Source organism: Camellia sinensis, chromosome 5 (genome assembly GCF_055761805.1).
Source record: "Camellia sinensis isolate YWXY chromosome 5, ASM5576180v1, whole genome shotgun sequence".
Classification (NCBI taxonomy): Eukaryota; Viridiplantae; Streptophyta; class Magnoliopsida; order Ericales; family Theaceae; genus Camellia; species Camellia sinensis.
The window spans coordinates 187378170-187391509 of NC_138965.1; the positions used below are offsets into that span (position 1 = coordinate 187378170).

General features: G+C 33.8%; 1 protein-coding gene and 1 long non-coding RNA gene across 2 annotated transcripts; both read right to left on the minus strand.

Moving 5' to 3' along the window:
- Window positions 1-4256: 4256 nt before the first annotated feature.
- Window positions 4257-5406, minus strand: LOC114297097 (uncharacterized). The gene is made up of 4 exons (XM_082872401.1): window positions 5187-5406; window positions 4828-4920; window positions 4585-4725; window positions 4257-4532 (listed from the first exon to the last, which is right to left on the minus strand). Exons 1-4 carry the CDS (start codon window positions 5310-5312, stop codon window positions 4257-4259), a joined length of 636 nt encoding a protein of 211 aa, XP_082728527.1. The 5' UTR covers window positions 5313-5406.
- A 2751-nt stretch (window positions 5407-8157) lies between these two features.
- Window positions 8158-13008, minus strand: LOC145791059 (uncharacterized). Its single transcript, XR_014330710.1, has 2 exons — window positions 11470-13008; window positions 8158-8675 (listed from the first exon to the last, which is right to left on the minus strand). It is a non-coding gene; the product is annotated as an uncharacterized LOC145791059 (long non-coding RNA).
- Between the last annotated feature and the right edge of the window lie 332 nt (window positions 13009-13340).

Genomic DNA, 13340 nt, shown 5'->3' on the forward strand with positions numbered 1-13340 from the left:
AATTGATACAATTTAAATATTGAAATTAAATTGAAACACCAAATTAACACAATTTAAACATAGGAGACTAAAATCCTATCTTGGGGACAAAATATAATTAACCCTAGTTTGATTAGCTGTGTTTTTATGACTGCCAACTTTATGGTGTTACATAGTCACTAAGTCACCAACAACCATGTGAGTCTTTTGGACTCTGTTTAAAGCCTTACTTGCCTGAGAAGATAGAAGAAAGATTTTATTCAAGAAAGCATACGAATAGGAAAGTGATTTACAAACATAATTTGTATATATAAATTGCATCTAGAATGATATGGCAATGGCATATTTGTCGTTATGAGAAATAATAGTGGGTGTTAGAAATGAAAGAATCACAAACAACCATATCTTTCTGTACAAAATTTCTGTACAAAAATTCTTTTTGTAGCCTTTGAAATATAAGACCACATGCCTGATACACCTCTTGTTAGAGGGAAAGAAGAACCAAGAAGTTAATTCTACTGCTACGTACTATGATAGCTGAATTCACATTAACAAGTACATGTAAAATCTGTTTGCTTATGTCCACTGGTGTAAAAATTTGGCCTTGCGGAGTTGGGTTTTGATGCTGTCAAATGTAGGATCACTTTTGGCAACAAAAAAATTGGTCGCTAAAAGCTCATTTTTAGTCAGTAAAAGTTATCCGCGACCAATTTTTTTGATCGCTACTTTGGTCGCCAATTGAGGGTCGGTAAAAGTAATTCGCGACCAAAATTTTGGTTGGTCGGGAAAAGTTGGATTTGCCGACTAAATTTTTGGTCGCTAAATATATCATTACTGCGACTAATCTATTTTGTCGCAAAAACATTTTGATCGCGAAAAGTCACCTTTTTCCGACCAAATATCTTAGTCGCCAATTATCACATTCAACAACCAAAATTTTTGATCGCCAATTGTGACATTTCACGACAAAAAATTTTGATCGCCAATTGTGACATTCTGCGACCTCTTAGTTTGGTCGCCAATTGTCACATTCTACGACCAAAATAATTAGTCGCCAATTGTCACATTCCACGACCAAGCATGTTTGTCGCCAAAAGAAATGTTTGCGCAACTAAAACTTTATTCGGCAATAGACCTATTCGCGACCAAATCCTTTAGTTGCCAAAATTAATAATTTTAACGACTAATTATTTAGTCGCCAAATGTGTTTGGTGATACACCGACTACTTCATTTAGTCGGCAAAAGTATAACTTATCTTTCTCGACTAATCAATTGGTCGCCAAAACTATAAAAACAAAACCAAATTTTGGTCGCCAACATCCAACAAAATAAACTTGTAATTTATAATAATCCATCCAATTTATTCAATATAATCTGTAATTTGCAAAAATCATTCAAACCAACAAATAAATTGAATCATCAACATTCAACAAAATACATATATCAACTATTTCTGAACCTGTTTAATTAAAGTCAACAACTATTATAAGTTTACATCCACAAATAATTCCAAACTACATATTTCATCTAGCATAAAAATTTAAAACATAATATGTTTTAAATTTTTATCCATGTACATCAACCAAAAAATATAACTAGTAGTCTACCAAATATTTTCTATACACTCATCCAAAAATATAACTAGTAGTGTATCCAAAAATATAACTACTAGTCTACCCTAATATTTTTCATATACATCTATACAAAAATGTATAATCCTTCCAAAAATGCAAAAAGTGCCAATTTGTCCTGTACAATTTAGCTTTGTGCACGAGTTCATCCATCTGTACCAAAAAAAAAAAAGAGAAATAATGTCAGGTAAAATTGGACAAATAATGAAAAATGTCCATGAAAAGCAAAGGTCACATTAGCAAATTAAATTACTATCATTATCAAATTGTAAATAAAACAATAGCATTCTTATGTCTATAGAATAAATTGGATCAGCCACTATTTCAGCTCCAATATAGTGCCACACAGCAGAAACCAACATGGCAACTGAAATTGATCCATATTGTCAATAATTCCTATCTTCCTCAATGAACCTTTCACGTGAATTAAATTTCAATCCAGAACCAACCACAATCAGTACCCCAGCAGTGTGTGCTGCTATGTGATAAAATAGCTTTTCAGAAGCCTTCTGATGAAACTAGTATTGCCAAGGCTTCTGAAGGCTCCTGATCTGTCATGTTGTGATGAAACGAGTGTTACACTGCTGCCACAGTGTTACACAGCAACATGTAGACCACCAAAGGAAAAGAAAGAAGAAAAAAGAAGTATCTATATTTTTTAATCTATATATGTAGATTGATAAATAATGAATGAATGGATGATGAACAAGTTTCATTACATGGCAATATCGGAGCAGAGGCAAAGGGAGATGCCAATGCCGGAAGATCGGATAAGGGGTGTGGCACTTGACTACCCAGAATATAATTTGATTGCCTAACCCAACCAATTCACTCCTCAAAGGGGAGGTAGGTAGTCTACTTTTAAAATGGAACTTTTTATACTTGGAAAAAAGTTAAGTTTGTGACTATTGGGTGGTTTTATTTCTAATCGTTTTTATTTAGAGATAAGTATTAGAAAAAGCAAATACTAATATATTATATTATATTTATCATGCATGTATTGATCAGTGATATAAAAAAATGTTTAAAACAAAAAATAATTTCTTGCAGCTCTCTAATAAATTTGATACATCGATGATTAATATAAATACAAACTATTAATTGGTGTTGATATTCACCACCATATATAGTTGACTATTAATTTGTATTCTTTCTTCTATAACGATGCCGTTTGACATCACCACCTGAAGATCATATTCCATCAAAATAAATACAAACACTAAAATTTTCATACAATAGAATGTATTATGTTCTCAGTACTATATTATCTTGAATAAGGTCCACAATCCATGATGATGATTTGTAATGTATTTTTGGGAGAGTTTCTAATGTGTAGCATTAGAAATTTAGAAATTTCACAATTTTTTAAAATCAAGATGTTTCTCAATTTCTATACAGAAAGTGTGCACTTTTGCAGTTTCTTAAACATTGTAATTTTTTAAGTTTCTCAATTTGAGAAATTGTGAAATTTGACATTTTTTCGAACAAAAATTGTGAAAATTTCTAATTTCACAATATAGACCACCAGTTTACTCCAAAAACAAGCATCCAGACAGATCAGGATGATTGACAGATCAGAAAAAAGCCAAACAGATCTGGAGCACACACTGAAGCCAGACAGATCATGCAAACCATCCAGACAGATCAGGATGATCTTTCTGAAGCCAGGCAGATCATGCAGACCACCAAAGGAAAAGAAAGAATAATTCCAAGAAGAAATAGAGTGGGGCAGACCCACACTGCTGCCATAGAGTTACACAGCAACAGAGCACAATGCACCAATCTGTTGCTGATGAAGACATAGCATACACAGCTCCAAGGCAATGAGATCAGCAGCCAACTTACAGACATAGTAGCAAGCACAACAGACCCCAAAAACAAGCATTGAACTTCACCTAACAAGTATTGCCAATCAAACATACAGTACACCTAACCAACATCTGATGCAGACCACCAGAATTGATCCAGATCAGTCCACCTTCATGACTAATGCAATACTTCACCATGCAGACCACCAAAGGAAGAGAAAAGAAGGAAAAAGAAGAAATATAGAGGAGCTAATTCAGAGCAGTTTTAGACCCCAAACGCCCCGATTTTGCCTACTTTGTCACACTTTTATGTCCTACATAACTAATCATGCGTCCTATCGAATGCTTGCTTGCTTTCACAAGTTTGTTTAATCTAGGCCGAGGTGACCGCTACAATCTCGGGTTGTCTCCAGGCTGTTTCCAACTTTTTGCCCCAACCGGCTCGTTTTTGCCTTTTTTTTATCACATTTTGGTTTCCATGGAACAGTCAAAAATTCTAGTTTAACTATTCATCCTTGGATCAGTGGAACATTATAATGCATTAAAGTTTCTTTTCTAGTCAACATAAACTAAACTGTAAATTCCATCTTTTAAATTTTGAACTAAGATTAGTTTAAAGACAACCATTTCTCTATGATATTCTCATCAAACGTTTATTTGCCTTTACTTTGAACATAAATATAATCAAATATGGTTTAACACACTTACCAATTACTATGACTATCTATTGTCGAGAATTTGGTGGATTGCGATTTTCCAAAACTTGCACCAACATGCTCTGAAGTCCAAAAAGCTGCCGCTGCATCTCCTCACGTTGTCTTGTATTCTCTGCCTCTTTCATTTGTTGCTCATCTTCTTTTTTTTTTGTTGCTCCTCACGATTGCTCTGCTGCTCCGTACGTAGTATCTCCAACTCAGATGTAAGCCTTTTCAATTGCTCGTCACGTACTTGTGATGCAGCAGAGAACCCAGAATCACAAGAAGAAGGCTTTGGTCCAACCCCAAATCCTCTCAAGTATCCCTTCTTCTTACCAAAAACCACTATTGATATATCCTCTTGCCTTATCGGAGTTCCAGCCTCGATAGACTCATCCCACACCCTTGTCATTTGCTCCTATAATTGTAAAATATAAATATTGTTAGTATAAGACAAACACAAAAGTTGCATGTATAAGTGTCCAAATGATTGGAATACTTGCATGTAAATCACTGCATATAGGATCAATCCACTGTTTTGTCTTCTTGTTTTGATGAGTGTCCTTGTAGAAATTACAGAGATCTGGCAACAATCCACCATTTTCCTTCACCTGTGATATGCCAAACACCAAAAAGAACACTCCTTCATGAATATGGTTAATTCGTTAAATAAGTGTGGATAAAGTTAATAAAATCAACGAAATACATCTCACCGCAATACTCATCGCTGCCGGAAAAGATCGCGACCCACTTGTGTGATTGTAGGGTAGCTTGCTCCTATTATTTTTGCCGGCGTCGTAGTGACGCTACAAAAACCCACATTGTACGGGTTTATTACATATATAGTTAAAGTACTAAGTCATTTTTTTTTTGGGTCATGGTTAGATACAAAAATCCACATTGTAAGGGTTTGTGACATATATAGTTAAACAATGATAACAGTACTAAGAAGCCTTGTGAAGGTGGTCGAATACTTTGCATTTATAGATAGATAATTTGATCCTTCATTCTATATGATTTCACAGAGCTTGTTAATAATACATTATTATTATATAACTAAATTATAACATACCTTGTTTGCAGGATCTAACCATACTTCGTCAATCAAATACTTCCAATCATCTAATCTGATTCCTTTGTATGGATGAGCATAGGGATTAGTTCCCGCATCCACAAGCTTCTCCCATTTCTTCTTCATTCTGCACTTCCAATCTTTATGTAACACGTTACACTTCTTTTCCACAACTTGCTGGGATAGTGCATTGTCCTCATAATTATCCCCTATTTCAAATTTATCCTATAATCAATGCAAACCAAATAAGAAACTTCCAATTATGTAATGTGAATGCTGAAAATATGTAGTTACAATGATATTTAATTACAACGAGGTGCAAAATTTAATGAAAAAGAACATCACTTCATAAAAGAAAGAACACATTTAATAAATGAAAATCACTTCATAAACCTTAGGTGCAAAATTTATCAACTCCTGGGCAAGAAAAAAATCAATCTCTAAACAAGTCCTCCCAAGGACTGCAAAAACCCACATCCACAACAAAACACATTCCTAGGGATCAAGCAATGGCAACAATCAAAAGCTTGCACTATTAAAATATCCACAACAGGAAAACATGACCGAACCAACAGTATGATAGATTATGATGGATTATGATGGATTTGAACCAACACTATGATAAATTATGATGGATTATGCACTTCATCAATCAACTTATACTATGATAGATTATGATGGATTTGAAAATATCTATGTAATAATACTTATTTGAAATCTTTCATGCTAAGAATTATAGTTGTACAAAGATCATAATAAAATAATTTAGTCAATAAAATAATTTTGAACTGATGTTTCAATGGAAATATGGGTTCTTGAAGGACTAATATTCATCTGCTTAATCTATGTTGTATGTACTCAGATTGAACATCAAATAGAGCAACTAGATTCAAGTGTTTGAATTTCCAGTTATTATTAGGATTACTTTTATAGCAACATCAAATTATTAGCAACATCAAATAGAGCAACTAGATTCATATGTTGTATGTACTCAGATTAAACATCAAAAAATTTGTTTCATATATATCCGAGTGTGCGAAACTAATGATTAATTTGAGAAGATTACTTAATTTTGAGTATGCAAAACTAATGATTAATTTGAAAAGATTACTTAATTTTGAGTTTTATATGTTTTTTTTTTTATAATTTTAAATTGGCCAATATTTAGTCAATACTAATGATTAATATATATATATATATATTTTTTTTTTTTTTTGGTTTTTGACGTACAAATGTGGATATGACTTTTTTTGACAAGTACGGAAGGGCATTGTTTTTATATCTCCGTCCGTATATATAGTGGTTCATACAAATTTGTTTTTTGGCGTGGTAAATATGGCAATTTGGCATGATAGAAATTAGCATTGGACGTGGTACAAATTAGTTTTTGGGGCGGTACATAAATTTTTTTTGATGTGGTATAGATTTCCTTTTGGATATTAAATTTGGTTAATCCTCTATTATGTATGGAATTAAATTATTGGGGTTGGATTATACTTGGTTCGTATGGAATTTGTATTACATTTAGAATTGGACGTTGAATATAAATTTTTTGAATGGTTGGAAGTGAAATGTGTGCACGTTGTTGAATGGTTGATAATATATTCAGTATTGATGGATTATATTGTTTATACAGGATGCATGTTGCACTAATAATGATATAGGTGGTTCAGAAATAACCAAAAAAAAAAAATTAATATAGTATTTGGTGGCTAAATATGTTGGTAGCCAAAAATGTAAGCAAATGTTTTGGCGACCAATAATTTAGTAGCAAAAAATAACCAAATGGCTTTTTGTGACCAAACCACATAGTAGCTAAAACAAATCAGAATGAGGGAAGTTTAATTGTCGACTAAATATTTTAGTCACTAAAAACATGACATCCTTTGGCGACTAAAGTGTTTGGTCGCTAAATGTACGTATTATATTAGTGACTAAAATTTTAGTCTCTAATAATTTAATTTAGTTTTATGTGAGAACTTTAGGCGACTAATATTTTAGTCGCCAAAAGATACCTTTGCCGACTAACCAAAGTTTAGTAGCCAAAAGTTCAATTTTGGCGACCAATAATTTAGTCACCAAAAGATCACCTTTCCCGAATAACCAAAGTTTAGTAGCCAAATATTTAACTTTCAGCGACCAAAAATAGTTTAGTCGCCAATACTATTGCCGACAGGGTATAGACGACAAACTTGGGGACAAAAAAATTTAGTTGCTAATTACATTTGGCAACCAAAAATGGGACTTTTGACGACCAATATTTTGGTCGCCAAAATTGTCATTTCCTGTAGTGATGGTACTTTTTTTTTCTTTTTCTTTTGTATATGAAGTTGTGGGTGAATTTGTATATTTTGAATCTGACCTGATAGCATATCTTAAATTTTGCTCTTTAGCAACCACCTAACCTTTTTAAGCCAATTTCCTTTTATTTTTTTTTCTTTAGTAAATTTTTTAAAAACAATTTGTCAAATTTGTGTACTTTTTAGGTGATTCAAGACTAGAGGCTGCTAAAATTAAAAAAAAAAATCCCATTGAAGACAAAAACAAGTCGGTTTTCTTGGCTTTTTATTTGTTTATTTATTTATAATTTGATCCATTTTTCAATTTTAGGATTTTTTTTTTTAAATTTCAAATTTGGTCTTCTTCTTTTTTTTTCTTTTTGTTTTATTTTAAAAACATTTAGGAGCTTCTAGTCCAGAATCACCTAAAAAAGTACAAAAGTTTGACAAATATTTTATAACAAGTTCATCAAAGACCAAAAAAAACACAAATACCTTAGACATTGGTTGACATAAGTTTAGGCCTTTATTGTGGAAAGTAAGACTAACCTTGGGCCATTTATAATTTGATTATGCTTCTTGGCATCTTTGCCCAATTGCATTATAACACAAGTGAACTCAACATTTTCTGAGAAGATATAGAGGTCCCAGTTGAGCCCAATAATAAAATTTTGAAGATACTAGCCCAAGCCTATCAGGGAAAGCAGACAATGTCTGGTTTTGCCTACATTGCCTAGCTATGAGTATATATATAAGCCCACAACATGAATGTCATGACTCAAGTCTAGCTATGAGTACATCCACACCCAAATATATGTGAAAATCCCAACAAAACTATAGCTGAAATTCACTTACTAGTAAACTAAAACCAGTCACTGAAGCAAAGGAAGTTCCCAAAGAAGCACTGGAGAGAGGCAGCATGCCGAGATGGCCGACAAACATGATCCAAATCATTTGTAAACAGTACTGCAACAAACTAACTACTATAAGAGGTCCTGCTAATCCTAGCTGCTTCTTTGCTTCTTCAAATATTTTTGCCCCACAACCTACTTGATGTGCCTCTCCATCAGAGTCATGGTCATTTCTTTCTTCGTTTGGAATTAAAGGAGATTGACTACTTGAATTTTGTCCTCCTTCCATGCTCTTTGTTCTGCCAAGTCAATGTTGAAGGAGGAAGAAAGAGCATCTCCACCACCTAACATATTAGCCCCTTCATATAGATATGGCACATTAGTCAATAGTAGAACAATGATCTGTCACATATCAATGAAATTATTTTGGAGACGGTTCCCACCTATTAATAATTTATTTTAGATATGTGTCTTTCAGATTGTGAAGCTAGGTTAAATACAAACAATAAGTGAAGGAATAAACAATTGGCCCAATTATATTAGTAGGGTTGGGTACTCTAGGAATAATTATTTTATTATTTTAGATATGTGTCTTTCAGATTGTGAAGCTAGATTAATACGAACAATAATTATGGCTTCGCTTGAGAACAGGCTAGTAACTTTTTGACTTTTAACGAAAAGATGTACAAAAAAATAAAGAGAGTGATGTGACAACCTATAATGACTTTTTTACTGGGATTGGATACTCCAGGAATAATTATTTTATTCACCCACTTATCAATGGGTGAACAATACTCTCCTCTCCGACTGGCTAAAACAGTAGGGTGGGCCCCATTTAAAGTAGTGTATCCCACTACTTTAAAGCATCTTCAACCCAATTCTCCCGCTTTTGCTCTCGCTCCCACTTCACAAGTCGGTTACTTGGATCATAATTGATATCATTTAAGGCTACTAAATATAATGTTCACAACATTTTTTTTTCCGAATTTTATGTACCTTTTGGAACTAACCCAACTAAAGGACATCACAGTTGTATTTTTTCAATCAAAAGGATAGAGAAACTTTCTTGAAAGAGAAATATTTGTATGGCTTAACGGTACAGAATATTGACCAATCATATCTCACGAACCAATTATTCCAAACTAGATAACCATATGATAAAAATGTTTTGTCAAATAGAAACCCAAAACAAAAGTAACAAGAAAAAATCTTGGGTGTGTTTGGTTTAGTTTTGCGAGATAAATTTTTAAAAAAAAAATTTGGAGAGAGAGTTTAGAAATTTTTTTGGTTCGTTTGGTTGTATATTTTGGAAATAGTTTTGGAATATGGGTGTGACGCCCCGAATCTACACTATTGGTTGCAGTCAAGAGAGAGTCACTAATGAGTCCTATGGTCAATAACCAAGTAAGATCCCAGATCGCTGGAGGAGTCAAATTAGCCTCCCTTCTAAGTCCGGCTTTCTTAGGCAGCGCACTACCCTTTTGACAGATCTTAAAAGGTATTGTCACAAGGTCTCATAAGCAACGATAAGGTGTATACATATAAATATTATAATATAAGTACATAACAACCACGAATACCCTTAATTTCAAAAGCTTGTTCCATTACATTACATCCCAAAAGAAAGTTTAAATCTTCATATGAACCTTACAAAATATCAAAAGGGTAATATCTATTTTTCTAAGATAGCCAAAAGTCTTCGAAGGTTTCAGGCTCGTCGTCTCCAGCTATAAGCTCCTCTTCGGCACCTGGCATGATACGCCGTGAGTTTTAAATGCCCAGTAAGCACACACACACCCCGTCCCATTTTCCCAGTCCAATACACAATCACAAATATAACATCAAGTAGTAAAGCATGATACTCAACTAAATAAATAAAGGTTTACAAGTTAGATGTTAGTAAACTAGAAATCCCCCAAAGAGACTTCATCCTCCCAACCAAAAGAATCGGACGCAGATTATTCGGTATGCCCCCTCTTTTGCTGCTTTGTTGCAAACCTTGCCTCGGATGCCTACCAACGGTTATGTACCGCATAGCGCCAACCGCAGGGCCTCATAAGAGACGGTAAAATAGAGTCTTGCCCAAATCCCTCCTCACACCAAACTACCTAGGGTCCGAATACAACCGCTCCGTTCAAGGGTTCTGAAAACCACTTGCGCAAGACTTTAACTTCCAAATAGGGAACGCATCCCAACAATCCATACATTACATATTATCATCTTTTCATTACTCAAGTGATCGAAAACCCAATACCATCCCAATTACGTTTTCCGTGGAGTTAAATGTTTTAAATTAAGGTTAGATCAACTTAACAAGATAATAATATCCACATAAGCAAGCATCATTAAGATGAAGAAGACAAGGAACATAACCATAACACATACAATATCATGCCAAGATATGATCATAAGCTAATAAGCATTTTCATGAACACAAGAGCATAAAACACCCATGCGCAACAGAATTTTCAAGTTTAATACCACATAAGGATTAGAATGAAAGGACTATTTTAGATTTTTCACCGGACTCGGCCTTCCTATGGTTTGTAGAGAATTTAATCTAGTTTCCAGAACATATTTCGGAAATGGGATAGCTTTTCTAGATTTTAAGTTATTTAGAAAACACTCCAGCATTGTCCAGATTCGTCGACCGTTACGAAAATTTGATTTTCTTGCAAACCGCTCACTGTTTTTCAATAAAACCAATTTTAGTTGAAAGATAACTCCTTAATGGAGATTTTGACATAAAACAGAGGTCCAGAATAATTTTCTACATTTTTCTAAAAATTTTGAAAGTTGGCTGCGAAAACAGAATTTAAGGCACAATACCCAAAGCAAGAAGATTTGTGAGAAAAGGGATCCACTACGGGAAGATTTTTGTTTCTTTTGTGATGAAAAAATGCTAACTAACATATATTAAACTCAGAAAAATTTCTTGAAGGTGTGCCTTTGGAAAGTTTGAGAGATTGGTATGAAAAAGATAGTTTTGTACTGAAATGAGGGAAACTACAAGAGAGGTAGAATCATGGCTCAACTCTTATCATTTTTAACACAAGGAAACCATTAATAACACATCTGAAAACAATGTTTAGAACCCTTAAGAACATGTATTTGAAAAAAGAAAATGAAAGAGAAGGTTGTGTTGTGGCATACTTGCTAGGCTTGAACAAGATGGCTTTCCTCTTCCTTCCTCCCCCTCTCCAGACTTCTCTCTTGCTCTCCTTTCTCTCCTCTAGGCCGAATGTGTGTGTGAGTGTGTTGTTTGTGTTTGCCATGCTAGGGGGTGGTGGTATTTATAGGTAATTTTGGTGTAAAATGACATAAAGACCCACTAGTTTGAATTGGATGAAAACGTTTGTATTTACTTGGAGTCTAATGAAATAGGGAGTGATTGGGGGACTTAATCATGGGATTAGACAATATCTAGTTGGTCTCTAGTTGGAGTGAAACTAGTGTTAGGAACCAAACCCTAGGTTTAGGGGTACTAGGTGTTAAGGTTTCTAGAATATCATAATTATAATTTCTTGAAAATAAGCCCCTCACAATCTCCTAGGGTGGCCAGCCATTGGGAAGGGAGATAGGGCATTTTTTTATTCATTCTAGGTACTATAGACATATTTCCCAATGTATATATATATATATATATATCTCAAATTGATTGATGGTACCTATAGTATAAAAGTACATGTACTAGTTTTGGGGTAATTCTAGAATTTAATAAAGAAATGAGGGTTAGGAATTAAACTCATGTATTGGAACCTTACTTATGTAGAATTAAATTTAATTAGGCTAAGGAACCTAATTCGGCTAGGATATTCCTGTTTCAATAAAAATAAAAAAATGCTAACCGACAAGATTCGAAATAATTCAAGGAACTGAGGAGCTTTAAGGAAATAATTCAAACATTAGGTTTTTTAAAGACAATACATTTTTCAGGGGCTTCACAATGGGAGTTTAGGATGATTTGATATTTTGTTGTAGTTGAGTAGATGTATGTAAGAGAAAGTGATTGAAAATGAGAGATGAGAGAGAAAAAGTGATTGATTAATTGATGTGTAGGAGAGAGAAAGTGTTTTTGAATTTTTTTTTTCCAAAATCACTAAACCAGACAAAATTTTGAAAATTTTTTCTCCAAAATTACTTTCTAAAAAACAAACCAAACAAGGCCCTTATAAATTTTTGTAATTTCAAACGTAAGTATAAATTGAAATGCACACAAGTGAGGAAAAATGGTGTCGCCAATGAGTGTATTTAGGTAATCCCAACCACCATGGCACTCACATTTGTAGCAACCATCATGAATATGTAGAACCAATGCAAAACTTTGAAGAGGAAATTAGTCCCCCTACACGCAAACAAGATGGTAATTTTTAATGAAAATACATAGGCGCGCACACCATATGTACACGGAGAATTAAATCCAAACACCCTCAGAGAAAGGGACTGTTGGAAAGTTGATAAGTATCTCCAACAAAAAAAACATACCCTGAAGCATCTAATTCTGAAGACATGCATGAGAGATGTTTTTGTGCAATATGTCAAAAGAAAGCTGGTTGGGTAGCAGTGACGGAAGAAACAGCCACAACCATTTCTGAAAGCCATGGGACAAACAAGAGAGATTCAGCATAACAAAGCTGGGCATTTCCTATTGGATATCAAAGGGTCAAGAGTTGAGGCAGCCCTTCAACCAGCTAAATGGCACAGCCTAAGTAATAACTATTTATGAAAGATTCATTTGTTAACGCTAAAAAACATAAGAATATAAAGCCAAATAAACTTTACACACAGACACACACAAATCATTGTTAATCTGCAAGTCATTAGTTCCAAGTAAAATATAGTTGCAATACCAAAGGTTTGAAATCCTTTTTCCCTTTTTTTTTTTTTTTTTTTTTTGCAGCCAACAAATCCAAGAAATCCACAATTATATTCAAACAATAACTTCGAGCAATTTGCTTCCCCGAAGCTGGAATGCTTCTCGCACATATAGGCCCCCATTTGGTAGCACTTATAAGTCAACTTAT

Bases quoted from the DNA above. Each gene is read 5' to 3' on its own strand.
- LOC114297097 (XM_082872401.1), bottom strand. From the start codon at position 5,312: ATGAAGAAGAAATGGGAGAAGCTTGTGGATGCGGGAACTAATCCCTAT. The intron at 4,921-5,186 runs GTATGTTATAAT...GGGTTTTTGTAG, and splicing joins GGTTAGATCCTGCAAACAAG to CGTCACTACGACGCCGGCAA. The intron at 4,533-4,584 runs GCAACTTTTGTG...TTACAATTATAG, and splicing joins TCATTTGGACACTTATACAT to GAGCAAATGACAAGGGTGTG.